The following is a 19,517-nucleotide window of genomic DNA, read 5'->3' as shown; positions in this document are numbered from 1 at the left end:
TCACTGCGTAGAAATTTTAACTTCAGAAAAGAGAAGCAATTTACTTAACAGCCACCAAATGTAAGATGCTTTCTTGGAAAATATAGTTGGGTCATTCAGTGGGGGTCATTCAGTTCAGTAAACAATCTTGTTGGCAGGTGAATTAGATGAGCTACATGCGAAAGGACACAAATGGTAACAAACCTGAAGCTCACCCACTTGCTCAGCCTTATTGTTCTGTTCGGGATTGGAGAGATTTGTGAGACACCTCCCTTTAGACCAGGATTGTTAGGCCACAAATAAAAAAAACATTTTTAGGAAGTACTTGACAGAACAAGAGCCTACTTCTTCTACAGACCTAACTAGAAATAAGAAGAGGCACAGCCTCCTGCTCACTTAAATGGCGCCCCCATTTCTCCAGTCCTGCTTTATCAGGACCTCCCTTCCCTTCCCAAATCCACAAGGCGCAGGAGTTCTCTGTCCTCTCAATCCCAGCTCAAATTCCATCTCCCAGTTAAGTCTCTGCCTTAAGCTCTTTGCCTTCACCTAACATTTCAAGAAAAAGACTAAGATTTCAAGAAAAAAGAAGATATGTAAGACTGCGTCTGCACATATATATGCCTCCATCTCTCCTTTCTTCCCTCTGCTGCCTCCGCAAAGTTGGAATGTAGACTGCAAACTCCTCAAGGCAGGGCACAGGGTTTTCTTTTTGTTATAGGACCCTGTACAGCAGCATGTATGTACATGGGCAGTGTGGCAGAAGTCATGTAAATCAGATCAGATTGATGTTTCTATAAGTGGACAGAATTCTATTACCATACTGAAATGCAGAATTCCAACACTATACGCAAAGTTATCTCTAATACATAGGCCTCATTCTGTCATTTGGCAAGCAGCCAAATTTCCATCCAACTGTTTAAGTCTTGTCTGTTGCAAAGAAAAGCCACAGGTGTAAGTCTTTGGATACAGCAACAAGCTTTCCATAATTATCACATAAATCCTGTTGAGATGCACCACTGGGCTTCCTTCAAGTCCCCTATGAATCTATTAATCTCAGTGGACAAGGGGACTGTGGGGAGGCATGCGCAATGTACCGAACATGTTTTAGGATGCCAGTCTCCTCACTGTGGGTCCTTTGAACTGGGAAACTCATGTGAAATTCTCTGGAGAATTTTAGTGGGATTGCAAAAGTTGTTTTGAATACTTAGTAATTTTGGGAAAAGGTCAAGGACTTCTACTTTGGTAGTTGCCCAAGTTCACACCCCTCATTTGGGGGTTACAGAGAAATGTAACTGAAGGGAAGCAAAAGGAAAAAAAGAAAGATCCAGACACAAATGAAGCCAACTGCAAAGCTGAAATCTTGCCAGATATTAGCCAGGCCAAAAAAGAAGGAACACCACACAGTGTTAGTAGCAGGAACACCTGGCTGAACAATTCATACCCTTATATTCATAAAGGCTGGTGTACGAGGGACAGAGCGTAGAGGTGGGGAATATGCACGGTTTATGGAATCACGGGAGAGGAAATTTTCAGCTGAGTTAACAGTCATGTGATAGATGTGCTCGAAGTTGCTTGGAGAAGAGATGAGATGGGAGTGGTGATGAGAGGGTGGATAAGGGGAGCTTGGCTATCAAAGACAAGAGAGATACAGAGAGCGAGACAGAGAGAGATAGAGAGACAGAGAAGGAGACAGAGAAAGAGAAAGAGAGATAATGAGGGAGGATATCTGTGATCTTAGGAATACAAATCATGGAGCATATGCTCATTAAAAATGAGGCTTGTAAATCAACAGACATATTTATCATCTGCATACTGCCTGACCCATTTCCAGAGACTGCTTTTGTACATACACAACCACAACCACCATCGTATTTTAGAATATCGCTCTCCAAAGTACTCATTACTATCTTGAAGAGAGTGAGCAGTGGCATGTGAACTGCAGTCTAGCATATGCCCTTCTCCTGCCTTCAGACATTGACATGTACTACAAACATCACAGTTAATTCTTCCCTCCTGGCTCACCTTTGATCAAATCCTGTCCCCTCCTTCCCCCTACCACCTGTGCTACTCAGAGTAGAGCTTCACTGGAAACTCACCTGCTCACAGCTTGCTTGAATTAGCAAATGGACTGAAAAAGGCATGATGTGTTACTAGGGACTTCTATGATGGCAGCACACCTTGGGTAGTACAGGTAGGTCAGGCTGCAGAGGCTTTACTTTCACAGTCCCATCAGACACACACAAGTGGGCTTAACGTACATGGTATACAAAGGACCAGACATTCTCACACAGCCAATTCAATCCCATGAGAATATGTGATGTACATATTCTACTGTACAATGGAAAAAAATGTGTGCTATCTAAGTCATACTCAGAACAGACCCTTTTTAAACCTACAGATTTAAGTTAGTCATGGGTTGGGCCTTGGCCACGTCAAGGACTTCATGTACCTTTTTTGTTGCAGGTTAGATGACAAATTAGTTGTTGTATTATTATCCATTGTGTACACCTCCCAGATTTATGTGGTCTAGTTTTTGAATAACGTTTACATTTATGAATCTATAGCTTTTTCTTTTCCCCCCTTTCCTTTCATTCCCCTTAGTTAACAAAAAGAAAAAGTGTGAACATCACAAAAAGAAAGAAAATAAATCTTTTCCACACAGGTAAACTAAAACCCTGGATAACTGCTGCCAATCTGTGTAAACAATACTGAGCTAGATAGACCAAATGTCCAACTCAGTATAAAGCAGCTCCTGATATTCCTTATGTATTCCTGTATCTATATATAAATGTATTGTAAGCCTTGTAGATTTTTAAAATGTCATTTATTCAATACATAATTTAATAAAAGTTTACCCTGCAAAATCAGCTCCATCTAGTGGTAAAAAGCTAGATGCTTAAGTGTATGGGGTTTTTCTTTTTCTTAAAAAAAGAACAAGACTGCCTTTAAAACTATCTTAGAAATATAAACTTTCATTCATTCGTAACAAAGAAGCGAATGGAACGTAACCCAAAGAGACCCAAGAACTGACACAAAATTAACAGTGAAATACTATACATGTCTACAGAGAAGCAAGTCTGCCTGAACTCAACGTGACTGATGATCATAGGACTAAAACAGTCAGATAAGAGCAATTTTCATTACCACCTCTTGCAAACATACAATGATCTCACATATCTTGATGCAGCTAATCTTCCTAAGAAGCGCCACTTTCAGTAGGCATCCCCACCACTAGGAAACAACAGCCCTGTTTCTGAATGGTGCACTAGAATACATCCCTCACTCAGTGTGCTGGGGACAGCTACAGTATACTAGAATAAAAATATGGCAATATAAAATCCAAGCCTACCTTCCCTAGCATGGTACTCTTCAGACAAAGGAAAAAATATACCTGGTGGCAAAATCCTACTCCCATTTTCTTATTAATAAACGAAACAACTGCAAACATTTGATTGCAAGGAAACACAGTATGGGGAGGAGTTACTAATGTTTTTGGCTCTATCCTCCTTCATGTACCAGTCATCCAAACATCTAGATACTCCGGGGGGGGGGGGGACAACCCTGAATGTACACCCTTGTTTACTAGAGCATTCGCAAAAACATCAGTTTCCCTACATGTACCCTCAAACATAGATCATGTTCTAATTTCAGTGATTTCCATGTAAGAGGAAAATCCTGTAGGAGATTGTGCTGAAGGAACAGCTGTTAATTTTTATACACTTTATTGAAAAACTCTTGCTTCCTACTTGCTGCTACCATGGAGCCCAATTATTCAATTAGAACTGCATACACACAAACAGGAAGATCACCAGAGTTGTATGACCCATCAGGAAGGAAAACAGTGTATCACATTACACTGCCATCATATTTCAGACTCGTTACACACTGGCTTTGTTTTCATGTAATACTAAACCATGGTTTAGTGCTGTGTAGATGAGCCTGAACAAGCCTGAGTAATGAATCGGGCCCACACAATTTCCCCTCCTCTTCCTGTGCATGTGGATGATGACTTCCATGGGGTTTAGTTTCACTTTTACAGAACCTCGGTGTAGCATTTCATTAAAACAAACTCTGGAAAGTTTCATAATAAGTCAACTTCAAATAATGTCTTATCCACATACCACAGGGCTCAGAATCCTTTTCTGGCTGAAGTTGACAGGTGGGCAGGGCCACCCACCAGCCTATCACCTGACATCATAGTGACCTCAGGTGATGCCTCTCTTTGAAGCCCCAATTGTCAGGACTTCAAAGCAAACCATGGGGCTTTCAAACAGCCCTTCTTTAAATATCCTTGGGCAGGGGTGTTTATAAAGGGCTTTCAGACACCCTCCCCCTTCTGTGTGTCCTTCAAGCCACAGAGGCTTGTAGGAAAAGTGGAGGGGGAGGAGATTGGAGGCACGCTCCCATGTACTTGGAGGGCACCTCCACCTTGCTCCTTCATACTTCCAAAGTTTGAATGCCTTGAGCAAGACATGTTCCAGCAGCTGATGCGATGGGAACATACCTTCAAACATCCCCCTCTGTGTGTCTCCTTTAAACTGCACACCTTGCTTGAACAAAGGAACAGCCGAGAGCTTTGGGTCCCCAGTTGTTCCTTTGATGTTCTGCCCTTACACACATAGCATAGGGGTGGCTTCTTAAAAATGGCCTTATGGGCCCAACAGGGAGGCCTGGTGGGCAACATTTGATCTGTGGGCTAGAGGTTCCCACCTCTGATAAAGCACTAAATAGCTTAATTTTGTTGTTGTAAAAATGGAAATATCTGCTGCAGTTGATTAATTTTAAAAACCATTAGCTTCAAACTAATTGATGCACATACCTTGGCTAGTATACAGAAATAGTGTCTTTGCATACTGATAAATCAGGCGCAATGTTTAATTTTTACTGAAGTTTAATAGAAAAAAAAATTGTAGGGACCCAAGGAAGTCAAATAATTTACTAATATGTTCCTACAAGCATTTGAATAGGATCCTCTTTTGCTTGTTTAGTTAGAACAATGGCAAATTTTAAACAGGCAAAATCAGCACAGCAACCCTAATGTTGGGAGAGCTGTCATTTACTATGTTGGCGGGGGATGCTTGAAACCTACAGAATCATGAAAATATGAGGAAGAGGACTCTGTGTCTGGTATATATCATGAGGGAAGACCACACAAAAGGGTAATCCTTTATACAGATAAATCCTGGGCTGTGAATTTTGCTGACTGCACATATGAGAAAATAAACAGTGAACTGTTTCTTAGCACCTGCCGTGATCCTCTCTTCTTTCATGTCCTCTTGTATAGCTCAAATAATTTAGAAAAATATGCGGGAAAAGAAAACAGAATGCTTTTGTATATACAGCAGGGAAGAACAGATAACATGAAGATCTGGAGAAGAAACAAAAAACTGGTGGGACACTTGTGTACCCTGCAGACAGAAGCAAGAACTTGGCCCAGCCTATTATTTTGCTGAATACTGAACTTCAGGGTGACTCACCCTTTTGGGACCCAGGACACATTTAGAAATCTAAGAAACTGTTGTGGTCACATTTCATAGGCAAATACGGTCAATGCTCAGAGCCCACCCCCCACCCCAACAACAGGTAAAACGCCTACACCCGCCAAACAAATACAACACAGACTAAGAAGCAGACCAGCCTTAAAAAAAATTTCCCCAACCAAAGCACCCCCCAAAACAATTAAAAAAATGGGAGGGGCAGGTAGCCTGATTTCTGCATTTAACCAATGGTTGTAACTATTCAAGAACTATTGCGTAAGCTACCACGAGGTTACTGTGTGGAATGACTTCCTTATCTGTAACTTCCTTATCTGGAACTGGTGTGTCTAACAGATGTAGCCATTGACATTTAACTGTTAAACGTTAACCTTTATGGGAAGTAGAATCATAGAATCATAGAGTTGGAAGAGACCACAAGGGCCATCGAGTCCAACCCCCTGCCAAGCAGGAAACACCATCAGAGCACTCCTGACATATGGTTGTCAAGCCTCTGCTTAAAGACCTCCAAAGAAGGAGACTCCACCACACTCCTTGGCAGCAATTTCCACTGTCAAACAGCTCTTACTGTCAGGAAGTTCTTCCTAATGTTTAGGTGGAATCTTCTTTCTTGTAGTTTGGATCCATTGCTCCGTGTCCGCTTCTCTGGAGCAGCAGAAAACAACCTTTCTCCCTCCTCTATGTGACATCCTTTTATATATTTGAACATGGCTATCATATCACCCCTTAACCTCCTCTTCTCCAGGCTAAACATGCCCAGCTCCCTTAGCCGTTCCTCCTAAGGCATCGTTTCCAGGCCTTTGACCATTTTGGTTGCCCTCCTCTGGACACGTTCCAGTTTGTCAGTGTCCTTCTTGAACTGTGGTGCCCAGAACTGGACACAGTACTCCAGGTGAGGTCTGACCAGAGCAGAATACAGTGGCACTATTACTTCCCTTGATCTAGATGCTATACTCCTATTGATGCAGCCCAGAATTGCATTGGCTTTTTTAGCTGCCGCGTCACACTGTTGGCTCATGTCAAGTTTGTGGTCAACCAAGACTCCTAGATCCTTTTCACATGTACTGCTCTCAAGCCAGGTGTCACCCATCTTGTATTTGTGCCTCTCATTTTTTTTGCCCAAGTGCAATACTTTACATTTCTCCCTGTTAAAATTCATCTTGTTTGTTTTTGCCCAGTTCTCTAATCTGTCAAGGTCGTTTTGAAGTGTGATCCTGTCCTCTGGGGTGTTAGCCACCCCTCCCAGTTTGGTGTCATCTGCAAATTTGATCAGGATGCCCTTGTAAACTTGGGCACTGCCAGTGACAGGTTCACCTTGTGGTATCTCTAGTTAAACTTATTTTAGGAAGAGGTCTTTCCAAGCACCTATTGTGTGAGAACCTGGAACGTCACATCTAGGCAGGACAGACGAGTTGGCAAGATGGGAAAAGGACTTAAGGCACCTTCCTATGTTCCTAAGATTTGTATTTCTCTATTTTTATCACTTTCAAGCCCCTGCCCATGAAAGTCACTTCTAACTGTTCAACTCCAATTTATATCACAATTTACTGCCTATATGTTCATTATATCTACTATATAGAACAATAACATCTATGTGTGGACACACTCTCATATACTTACCATAGGTAGATCTTTGAGGATTTGTATACCATCTCCTGGGCCCATGTGTGCTATGTGGTTAAAGTTAGTTGGATTAGAAATTAATTTATTTCTCATTTCTGGATCTCGTAGCATCTCCCTGCAAGAGAGGATAGCCAGGTCAGGTATTTTGTCCATGAGGATATTCGTAAAAATGGTGAAATATATATTTACATACATATTCATATAAGTTACTTTAAAACATAAATAAAAAAAAATATCTGGCCAGGTTTCAAAGGAGGGTAACTTTAACTTCTGGTGTTGATTCTATGCCAGCTCTCAGCCTGATGAAAGGGGAAAGGGTCAGGAAGAACAGAAGTTTGGTTTAAAGCCTTAAAAGCCCATGCCCGTAAAAAGTCCATAGGGCTACTGAGACTCAGAGAGGGAGTTGAGACAACATTCAAGAAAAGGTGCAGTTGCGGGCTCAGTGGTGACCTGGCACTGCAAAGATGGAGGCAGAGGTGAAGGACAGAAGAAAAAAGAAGAAGAAGAAGAAGAATTAGAAGAATATTGCACTACCCTTCATATTTAACTGTCACAATAACTTTAAGAGTTTGTAAAGGAAGGTGCCATTCTAAATGCTTTAAGAGTTCTCTGCATCTTTGAAAAGCAGAAAGCATAAAACTAGCCAATCATACAATAAGTGCTGCTATAATAGCTTTACAGAAAGAAAAGCAGATCTAGCTACCTTTACCAGTGAAAAGTTTGGCAGTTTGAGAAGAAGTTCTGTTCTTTACATATGTCTTTCCTGCAGTTACATGTAAACTTCTATGGATGGAAAGAACACTTGGCCAGAAACACTGAAATATCAGTCCTGTGCTTACTGAAAACATTTTCTTAATATTCAGAAAGGTATGTAGTTTTTTCATATACCCCAAGACACCATTTTCCAAGTTGAGCCATTTGTTACGTAGAAGCCACGCAAGGGGACAATTAAATAAAGAACATCTAAACACTGAGGAATGTTACAGAGTATGGGATGAGCATTGCCAAAAAGTACAACAGCAAGTACTAGACTTTGAAAGTAATACGTATGCATAATTAGTAATGTAATCCTCTTTTGTAAAAATTTTTATTATCAATCTTCATATATACAGTATATCCACACACACGCACACACAAATGTACATATATACAGTACATGGAAGCATGCATTCAGAAAATTACAGTAATTGTTTTGCACAAGGGTTTAATTTTAAATGGACTAAATCTTTTAGATTGGTGTTTATACAAAGTATATACAAAGAGTAAATGTAAGAGAAGAGAGACAAATGTCTGTTCTAACAAAAAAAAAAAATACATTGACAGCAGACAAACAAGTCTTCAGGGCCTACAGGCATGTACAGAAGACAAGTACAGGTTGAATACCGACCTCCTCTGTTGCATCCGCTCCTCCTCAGGCACTCTGAATGAGTAACGGCGTTTATTGTTGATATTTCGGACCATTTGCTTCCGGCTGTTATCGGATGTCTCGGGAACCACCAGCTCATCACCCTCTAGGAATGATGCAAAAAACCCAGCAGGTTCCATATTAAGTTAATTAATAAAATGGTTAAAAGCGTATTAAGCTATGTATTTCCCCTATTCTGGGTTGTTATCTAAACAGAGCCCCTGGGAAATTATATAAACAAACACAAAAATAACGTAGGAAGAAGAAACTGTAAAACACTATTTCTGTGACTGCAATCCAACGCTAATTGTGTATCACATGCAAACATGCTTTTAAAAAGTTCACCCCCCTTTTTAAGTTGGGGAGGGGGCAATTTTGAGACATTAAGTACAAAGGGAGGAGGGTGCTTAACCTGCTTCCTTCCCACTGCTTCTCCAGTCCCAAATTAGCCTTCCTCTGAGATTCAAACATGGGGGCAAGGGAAGCAAAGTGGATTAGGGATGGCAATCTTTTGAGCAGCAGGAGCAAATAAGGAAAGTGTTAAGCTCTTCCCTAGTTCTCAGCTCCCAAGTCACCTCCTTTCAAAGGAAACAAATGTATTGGGGCTTAATTAAACACATTACTGAGTTAACTCTCGAGTCTCAGTGGAATCTGTAGTGCTTATTTCTGAGCAGACAACTATATTTTAAAGCTGCATATATATAATGAATGATGTTTGGTACATGATACAAAGTGGGTACGTGTACAGGGAGAATGATCCAAGAAGTTATGGTAGGATAGAAGGGGAAGAAAAGTTAGTACAGCAGGATGCTTAAGTAAATGCTTCCATTTCCATTTATTTGGGGTAGGTAACCTTACACCTGCACTAATACCTGTGTAGGTGTTTGAGACTATGCTTCAATGATTGGGGGGGGGGAGATTTTGAGATCTGCTTTGAGAAAAACTCACGTAGATAAATGAATTCTAGCACTAAGCAGGAAAAAGGAAAAGATCACTTCATCTAACCCTAATAATTTTGCTGTTGTTTATCCATTTTTTGTAAGATTGACAGAACCAAATTATTTTCAGGTAAATCAAAATTGGCACCAATTAAAAGCTTACCTCTTCACCCAGTTTTGCATGGGACTGATTTAATACTGAATTGCAAACTGGTTGTTGTGAAGCTGTTGTACTATTATATCCTTCTTGCTTTTCAAATAGTTTTCATTTTATTTTTATATAGCTTTATTGTTTTTTCTAACCTGCTCTAGGATTAAATAACTGATCCTAGGTTCTGTAAATAAATAACCTACTTTCTGATACTAGGAACATACACTCAATATTCTATAAGCACTCAATATTCTAAAACATTTATAAAGAAAAATATACTTATTTCTTGTGATAATGTAATCTTTGCACTTCACTCAGGACAGGGAGTAGTAAATATATATGCCAACATAATTTCTAATCTTTTGTTTCCTCTTCTCATTGTTATTTACAGTGCAGATCTTAAATGTCAATGGTGACCATACCGAATGGACTAAGTTTTACCAACCCAAATAAACATATATATTATTACAACTAGTTTTGTGATCAAGGACTGGGTTTTTCAAAAAGTGTAGTTGTGTTTGTGATTTTATTGTATTTATACAGGTGTTATTGTTAACTGCTTCAGGAGTCTTTTTTTTGGCAGAGAATTATTCTGTAAATTTGAGAAAATAGCAATAAAAATTTCCATTTTATTTATGGAAAAATAAGCAGAACCTAAAACATCTACGAATCACAAGTGGTAGGCCAGAATAAAATAACAATAGATTTCCAAGTCAATCATGCTGCTGTACTAGAGCCTCCATAGTCTCCCAGCTATTTAGGGCACACGGTACAATAACTTTTTCATAATTTTGTTCTTAACCCTGAGAGAATGAGTGTCTTTGTCAGATTACAGCTGAAATGGTTGTAAGGCCAACCAAAAATGTCTTATACGAGACTGAATCAACAATGATACACAATATTTAATGGGCTATATCGTGAATGGGGATCCTGTGACCCTCCAGGTGTTGTTGGGCTTTAACTCCCATCAGCATAGCCATTGGTCAGGGATGATGGAAACGGTAGTCCAGCAGTGTCTGAAGAGCCACAGGTTCCACATCCCTGGGTTATATCAATAAGTTAATTTTATTGAGGAATCTTCTTTCACTCACCTGCCATCTTGTTTTTGAAATATATTAACCTCACTGTTTCTAGTCCAAGAACGTTCAGCGATCCTTCTGTGTTCAAAGGACGTACCTGAAAGCACATGAGTTATGAGTAGCTTAGTAAATATTGGCTTTAGTAAAATATTTCTGAAACTCAAAGGCTAATGATGCAGAACAATAATTAACAACAGTCTTAAAAACACACACTCTGAAACTGATTAGTGAATTAGTGTTGAAACCTTTGCCAAAAACCTGGAGTCATTTTACCTAAGATCTGAGATAGTGTATAATTTTTTCATTTTCATTTGTTCATAATATTAAACAGAAGTTCACAAGGTGTTTTTCAATGGAGGAAATGATGCAGTTTGAATTAAAAAAAAAAGAAATTAAAAACACAATGATCAGCTAAAGCCTTACAAGTGATCATGCAATAATTCTCAATATAATAATTTTAAAAATTACTGGTGTATGAGAATTTCAGGGGGAGGAGGAATTGTATTGCATAACAAATGATAAACGCAGATAGGGAATTCTTTTATAAGTTGCATTTGACTGAATATGCTAACAGGTTAAAACACTCGTAACTCTCGTTGGAATCTATCCTATGGAATGGTTTGCTCTTCAGTATCATTTGCTATTTACCTTCTTGAGGGGGATAGTCTGAATCCACTCCATGGAGTTCACATCAAATATATCAACGGCATTTTCACTGTATACTGAGAGGTATGGGGCATTGTAACCTGGGGAGAAATAAAATACAAGTCTGAGTAACAGATTGTGTTGAAGGTTAGAAAAGAGTCACTTCTCAATATACAGACTCTGTAGACAGCTTAACATTGATAATTTCTTTATTATCCTTCTAATGACTGTGTAGAAAATGGTAAGATTTATTTTATTTTTGATTCTGAACAAAAGGATCTTTGATTATTACTGGGAAGCAAGACAATATTTACTAATCACATTCCTTCTGGTTTAATATTCATCTCAATTCCCCAGCTATTGATAGCATTTTGAACCGGTAACTTTGCCTCAGATGGGGAGGACCCACCTTAGTTCTGTGACTGCAAGTTGTTTCAAACTTATTTTATTTTATTTTTTAATTGTTGTAACTCACCCTGGAACCTTAGGTTGAAGAGTAGGTAATTCTAGAAAGCAGGGTCTTGCAACAAATATTACAAGTGTATTTGAAAATCTGGGTCTGTGAATATACTTTCCAGATGTAAAAAATGAACTGTACAGTGTAATGTCGTGGGACCCACAGTTGTTAAGGTTCCCATTAAGCTTGGTATACCACTGGTGAGAAACAGTGTTGCTGGTAGTGGATGCTCTTGCCTAGCAGTAACGTATGCCTAATACCAGGGGGGACTGTTTCATGTGTATGGTGCCATTTGCTTATTACCATTCATATCAAGCAGCTTTAGTCATGACAACTACAAGCCAGTGCTATGAACAGGACTACAGTGGTACCTCGCAAGACGAATGCCTCGCAAGACGGAAAACTCGCAAAACGAAAGGGTTTTTTGTTTTTTGAGCTGCTTCGCAAGACGATTTTCCCTATGGGCTGGCTTCGCAAGACAGAAACGTCTTGCAAGTTTGTTTCCTTTTTCTTAACACCATTAATACAGTTGCGACTTGACTTCGAGGAGCAACTCATAGCACGCGGTGTGGTAGCCTTTTTTGAGGTTTTTGAAGACTTTGGTGATTTTGAAGCTTTTCCAAAACTTTTCCGACACCGTGCTTCGCAAGACGAAAAAAATCGCAAGACGACAAAACTCGCGGAACGAATTAATTTCGGCTTGCGAGGCACCACTGTACTTAGGCTAGATACATAGTTCTAGAAGCAACACACAGCCATATTCTGCCATGAAACTCTTAATCTCAGGGTTGTGGGTTTGAGGCCCACATTGGGCAAAAAATTCCTTCATTGCATGGGGTTGGACTAGATGACCGCCGTGGTCTCTTCCACCTCTACAATGCTAAGATTCAATGATCTGGCCAGGTATGGCACTTGCCTTCCAATGCAGAATCAAAAAACATAATCTGACTCTGGTTTCTGACTCTGGTTTGGAGGACAACTGCTAACCAAGGCCTGCCAAATGAAACACTGTGAGTGGCATTCAACTAAATCTACTTAAAGTGGACCCACAAAAATTATTGCTCCTAACTTAGCCGAGTTTATTAATTTTACTGGATCTACTCTAAGTATAACCAAATTGAATGCAACCCAGAGTTAAACTACAACTAACGATGAACAGAAAATGGGAGAGAGAATTTATAGTGGGAGGGAGAGAATGGTAAGGAAGAATGTGTACATCTGTGTCTTGTTTATGAAAACATTATTTTAAAAAGCTATTTCTTACAAATGTCTTTTGTGCATCACGCCCCCATGTAGCCTGTTGATGATGCCGTCTCACAGAAAAAGAAGGGAGTAACTACCTGAATATTATCCCAATGTTGCATGTGTTCTCTCAAACCAGGAGGAGAAATGAGGCTACTTTGAATTAACATAATGAAAGGAACTTACAGGAAGAGGAAGGAGTTGCAGGCCACATCAGTTCCTGTTGCCTTGATCTTCGACCTTGGCAGTCCACATAAACCCCCACGCTGCTAAAACACAGCAGGTATTCCTTATTCGAGATCTCAACTGCACAGATGGCATCAGTTGGTTGCTGTGCAATGAACGACAGTGTGTGATCATCTGGGTGAAGCAAACTATGTGGGTTTCCTTCTCCATGCAAAGGGTATTTTAAGAATCCTGACTGGTAGCCCACACAGAGCCGCTCACTAAAGATTGCCATCCACTGGACATTCCCAGCCACTTGGATTTCTTTAATCTTTTTGTGACGTGTCTTGCTGTGATTTAGTTCATAGCAGAGGACCTGCCTTTTCATTGCCACACACAGGCAGGTAAGGGCTCCATGGCGCACTTGCCCAGAAACTATTGTCTGGCAACCTTTAGTCTCTGCCAGTTTATAAAAATCAGTCTCTCGTCCATCCAGGGCTGTCATAGGGAATAGCCGTACATGACGGTTTCGTCCTGAGATCACTGCAATTAGCTGCTCATTGGGGATGAGCTCAATCTGATGCACTTTCTTATTGTCACCGACACGAATGATCTCTGCAAAAATTAAACACTTAAGTTAGTACCCATGCAAACAAGCAGTTCTTCCTTTGAAATTTTATCTTATGCTAAAGCCCCAATGCAAACTATTGCTTGTGTTTTTTATTTCTCCCTCTCATTTTGCTGGAACTGTATGAAGACAGACATGGTGTTTTTCTCAAGCCACCATAGTCTCATCTTTCAGCAACCTTTTTCTTACAACTTATTTCTTATGGCTTTAACAATAATTTTCTGCTTCAATCCTTATTGCTGGGATATGTTATGCCTCACTTGCCATAATCAAGACGTAGGGAATCTTTTAAAAAAAAGAAAAGAAAAAGTTGAGAGCCTGCATTCCCTCATGGGTAATCTTGTCACAGGCCAGAACCTATAATGCAGAGAGATGCTAGGGTTCGGAGGACCCATGGGGTGAAGCTTCATCCCTGGCATTTGCGGGTAGCCATGGAGAACATTAATCTTATTTATCCCAATTCAGGAAGTAGTTATTGAGTCTGGGTTCTAGTCCGCCAACACAGCACAGACGGAAAGGCTTTCTTGGTAGGCGGAAAGAACTGAGAACAGTTTGACTTGTCAACTTCATAATCATGAACTAATAAAAGACGGCACTAGAAGGAGCTGACAGAACAAAATGTGCAGTTTATTATTTCAACCCCCGACATTTCAAACATAAGCCATGTTCCCTTACCGTCCTTGGTGACATGAACCACAAATAACCCTTCTTCATTGCCCAGAGCTATTCTTTCGTGATCTGCAGCAGTTAAAAGAAAAGAAGAGGGTGGGTGGGGAGGAAGTCCAATTGGAGGCACATGGCTAATAAGGAAGACAAATGCTAATTAGATAGCAGATCAACAGGCTAATGATTAGAAAAGAATACTTACCATTCACTTCCATATATCATTTTTAAGAATTAAAAACAAAATTTCCCCCAATTTCCTAGTGTAATAAAAACACTGTAAGCACACTTAGAACCCACAGCAGTGCTGCTATAGGGGGTTAGGATTAAGCGCAGGTGTCCCTCTATATAGGGTGGGATCTGTGGCTGTTGAGGTTCCCGCTGGGCCCACTGAAAGAACAGGCAGGTGAGAAACTATTGCTGGTGGCGTGCCATGAAACAGGCAATTTCTTCTGAGGGAGTGGGGATTTATCCATTGGATCCTAAGCCAGACCATTTTCTGGAAAGGAATCTGGTATCTGGCCTACTCTGCTGTACTAGCTGGCATAGCAAAAAAGAAAGGGGTGGGGGGAAAGCACCCACCCAACTTCCATTAAGGTAGAGTCAAGTATTATTGTGGGGTTATCAAGCACATACCTATGATTGCTGCCGCCTGGGTGGTTTTAATGAGGGGCAAGGTGCTGTCATAGGCCTCTTTGGGAACATAGACTGAGCGATCTTTGAGCTTGTTCTTCTTTAAAATCCTGTGCAGTTCATTTAGGACTCCTACCCACTTGCTCTTTTCATTCTCGCTGTCAGCTAGGATCAGGATTGAACACTTGTTACTGCATGCTGATAGCTGGGAAGCTGTAACCTGGAAAAGTTAAAGACGTGTGTGTTTTTGTGCAATGTAAAAGACGGCACACATGAGGTAGGGAGGAAGGAGATAAATATTCAAAATAAACCAATGCAAAGAAAAACAGATGCCTTGACATTTATGATCTGTTGAATACAATCTGTGCCTTGCTTATAGTCGATCAGTTGAGGAACCCAGCATTACAGACACATTTCAAGGTGAACTAGCGAGAGTTAGTGTGGCATTGCATATAGAGTGGTTTGGGAAGTTCAAATCTCTGCTTAAGTAGTGTTGAATCTCACTGGCTGATCCTGGCTCAGCCAGCCTCTCTCAACTTGGCTTATCTCACAGGGTTGTTGCAAGGCAAAAATGGGAAGGGCACAACCATGGATTGGATCCAGATTTTGCCTCCCATGAATGGAAGTGGTCCTGTTTTCTAAGAAAGTCTTCTGTTACAGTGGAGGCATCTTGCTGATGAGACAGGCAATTTTTGTTTCTCTCTCTCTCTCTACCCCCCCCCCCCAGCAGCCCCCTATGCCATCCAAAAATCTGCTTCGTATGGTCTGAATATCCTTTGGAATAGTGTGGAAGGTGGTGCCTGGGGCAGCAGAGGGAAGGTAAAGGCAAGCAAAATTACCTCCCTCATTCTCTTCTATCCGTGAGAACATACTGAGATTCTAGTGGCAAAATTTGCTGGGATAAAAATCTAATTGAAAAAAATTAGCCAATAACTATCAGGCAAAGCTTTCCATTTATTCTAAGTTAAATGTTTGTTCCCTTCAAACTAGCTCAGGGACAGTACCATTTCATAGACCATTACAAATTAGTATGTTGTGACATTTTCATACTTCCTCCTAGTGTCCAGGGTTTGGATGAAAAAGACATGAAGTTTCAAGGAGCACTTGAAACCACAAAGAACGATGCAGGTATTTTTGATAATAAAGGAAATGGAAACAAAAATTAAACAACAGTATTGGCTCCACTGTACTTACAAGCAACAGATTTCAACTTTAACATGTATTACTTACTCTAAAGATACAAGGAATATCTTTTCTATTTGCATGGATGACATCAGAAGCCAAGACAGAACTCACTGAGAATTCTTCATCCCTTTTTGAAAAACAACAATGCAAAAAATGTTTATCAGCAAACTGACGTGCACTTCTTTTATAATTAACTTTTGAACAGTATCTATTCAAATTATAGTGGAAGTGCATATCAACACAAAGTGCTTTTTATCTTAAAAAGGTAACCTCAAGTCATTTAGGAGGAGAATGACCACCAATTTCATTTCTTTTATTTTTATGTTATTTCTGTAGAATATATTCTTTTCGACGCAAACATGTGCTATCCGCTTTTTTTTGGGTAGTCTAACATCATGGCACAATGAAAATATCAGATTCTATCTGTCTGACATTAACCTGGAAGTAACTGCAGGTTTTGTCAATAGTGTCTCTTAGAGTGGCGAAGGGCACTATTTAGTGGGAAGAAACTCCAATGAAAATCCTTGTTCTTACATATTTTTGTATATATATATTTTAAATTTTACATATGGATGTTTTATGATGGCCTATATTCGTAATGCCTAATAAAGGATTGGTGAAGAAGAAGAGTTATTTCTTAGACGTGGAAGCTTCCATAGATTGAATTCTCTACAGTGTGAATTATAATTGACAGCACTTGCAGTCTCTTATATTAAAAAAAAAAAAAAGACACTTCCTACCTCATATCAAGAACCTGACTCACTACCACACTGGGCTGGGATGCTTTTCCTTCTGCAATATCATAAAGGAAGAGCTTGAAGTCACAGACAACAGATAGTGCTCTTTGCCAGCCTTTCTTCACTCCAGCTGGTTTTGGGACCTGTAACAAAATTAATGGTACTGATATTCAAATGTAAAGAAAGAAATGTAAAAATGAATAAATAAATCATTCCATTAATTAGTTATTAGAAATGCCCTGTATATTCTCAATGTATAACCAGCAGGTCATTCAAGAGCATGCCTGCATTGCAAAACCAAACGGGTTTAATTACTGTGGCTTTCTACAAGAAATTCTATGAGGTTGCTGAGAATTCTTTGTTAGAGATCCTTTGCCCTTTCTCAGAACTGCAGCATCTGCAGTTCCTTTGGGAAATACCACGACAGTCAAATCGGAATAGGTTTGTAGTGGATCTGATCTTTGGGGCTGGCATAGATGTGATCATGCTTCCCCCTGTGGAAGTACCATGGTCTGATCACTATGCTCTGAAAGCCAAGATTGACTTCCCGCCCCTCCCCTGCTCGGATGGCGAACCTGTTTGGGCTCGTCCGCGAAAACAGATGGATCCTGATCGATTCCGACAAGCCTTACGGGACCCTGCTCCTCCTGGCGACTCATTAGATGACCTTGTTGAGGACTGGAATAACCGGCTCTTGGCAGCCATTGATGAGATCGCGCCTCTGCGACCCTGTTGAAACCGGGCCCCTTGGTTTACTGAGGAGCTCCGGAAAATGAAGCGGGATCTCAGACGGCTAGAGCGAGTATGGCGATGGACTCGTGACGGAGCCTCAAGAACATCTTATAGGACGCTTATGAAAGCCTATGAGATGGCTATGAAAGCTGCTAAGAAATCTTACTTTGCAGCTTCCATTGCATCCGCTAGCTCTCGCCCGGCATAACTTTTTAGAATAATTAGGTCAATAACGTCCTTAGGAGAACAACCAAATTTAAGCACAAATTTGACCCACAGCTGTGAGGCATTCGCAAGCTTTTTTGCGGAGAAAGTCCTGTTGCTCCGCCGTGACCTCCCTGCCAATTTAGATACAGTGACTGAACTGGAGGTCCCTCAACTGACTTCAGGTCCAGTGTTGGACCATTTCGATCGGATACTCCCTGCTGATATGGATAGATTCCTTCAAGTTGGTAGGCCCACCTCCTGCCTCCGTGCCCATCTTGGCTGATTAGGGAGTGTCCAGATGTTGCGCGGACCCCCCTGGTTGAAATTATCAATTTGTCCCTTGACACGGGGACATTCCCAGGGGAACTGAAGGAAGCAGTAGTGTGTCCACTCTTAAAGAAAACTTCATTAGATCCCTTAGACCTATCCAATTACCGCCCAGTTTCAAATCTTCCATATCTGGGTAAGGTAATTGAGAGAGCGGTTGCTGAACAGCTTGGTAGGTTTCTGGAGGAAACATCGGCTTTAGATCCATTTCAGTCCAGTTTCCGTCCTGGTCTTGGGACCGAGACGGCTCTGGTTGCCCTAACAGATGATCTTCGTAGACAGCTGGATCGAGGCGGGTCAGGACTGCTGATCCTTTTAGATTTGTCAGCAGCCTTTGACATGGTCGATCATGATCTTCTGGACCACCGCCTCGCAGACGTGGGGATACAGGGCATAGCCCATAACTGACTGTGCTCTTTTATCTCTGGTCGGGGACAGAGGGTGGCACTAGGGAGGGAAATGTCGTCGCGCCATTCCTTGGTGTGTGGAGTGCCGCAGGGCGCAATTCTCTCCCCGATGCTTTTTAACATCTTTATGCGCCCCCTTGCCCAGATTATCCGGAGCTTTGGGCTGGGCTGTCACCAATATGCTGATGACACTCAGCTCTATCTGCTGATGGATGGCCACACCGACTCGGCCCCGAACACACTGACCAGATGCTTGGAAGATGTGGCTGGATGGTTTCGTGGGAGCCGATTGAAACTAAATCCTTCGAAGACAGAGGTCCTATGGCTGGGTCGGGATGGCATGGGGATGAGGGACCAACTCCCTTCTCTTGCGGGGGCCCAATTAGTGCCATTGCCTTCCGTTAAGAGTTTGGGTGTAATCCTTGATGCCCCCCTTTCCATGGAGGCGCAAGTTACAGCAACAGCCAAGGCGACATTTTTCCACCTTCGCCGCATCAAGCAGTTGGCCCCTTACCTTTCCCGCCCCGACCTGGCCACAGTGATCCATGCGACGGTCATCTCCAGGCTTGACTACTGTACTTCGCTCTACGCGGGGCTGCTCTTGAAGCTGACCCAGAAACTCCAGAGGGTGCAGAATGCTGCAGCGAGGCTCCTCACAGGGTCTCTGCCATGGGAGCATATTCACCCAGTGCTTTTCAAACTGCACTGGCTCCCAGTCGAGTACAGGGTCAGATTTAAGGTGCTGCTTTTGACCTTTAAAGCCCTTCACAGCCTAGGACCCTCGTACCTACGGGACCGCCTCTCCCGGTTTGCCCCACG

At 41.3% G+C, this 19,517-nt stretch overlaps 1 protein-coding gene across 5 annotated transcripts in view; it reads right to left on the bottom strand.

Moving 5' to 3' along the window:
* The window catches only part of CDC42BPA (CDC42 binding protein kinase alpha), a 168,479-nt gene that overhangs the window by 17,354 nt on the left and 131,608 nt on the right, over positions 1-19,517 (bottom strand). For 3 of the 5 annotated variants that reach the window (XM_081000085.1, XM_081000086.1, XM_081000087.1), the window contains 9 exons: positions 17,029-17,168; positions 16,334-16,415; positions 15,107-15,323; positions 14,483-14,545; positions 13,201-13,794; positions 11,319-11,416; positions 10,683-10,767; positions 8,485-8,608; positions 7,095-7,212 (listed from right to left, as the gene is read on the bottom strand). In XM_081000085.1, coding sequence (XP_080856211.1) covers positions 7,095-7,212; positions 8,485-8,608; positions 10,683-10,767; positions 11,319-11,416; positions 13,201-13,794; positions 14,483-14,545; positions 15,107-15,323; positions 16,334-16,415; positions 17,029-17,168 — 1,521 coding nt within the window. Of the gene's footprint in view, positions 1-1,420; positions 1,607-7,094; positions 7,213-8,484; positions 8,609-10,682; positions 10,768-11,318; positions 11,417-13,200; positions 13,795-14,482; positions 14,546-15,106; positions 15,324-16,333; positions 16,416-17,028; positions 17,169-19,517 lie in introns of all 5 variants that reach the window. The other 2 variants (XM_081000088.1, XM_081000089.1) reach the window with 1 other exon arrangement.

The sequence above is a fragment of the Podarcis pityusensis genome, assembly GCF_964106645.2.
Source record: "Podarcis pityusensis genome assembly, chromosome: 3".
In the NCBI taxonomy this organism is placed as follows: domain Eukaryota; kingdom Metazoa; phylum Chordata; class Lepidosauria; order Squamata; family Lacertidae; genus Podarcis; species Podarcis pityusensis.
The sequence above is the reverse complement of the archived record's forward strand: the minus strand, read 5'-3'. Positions and strand labels throughout refer to the sequence as shown.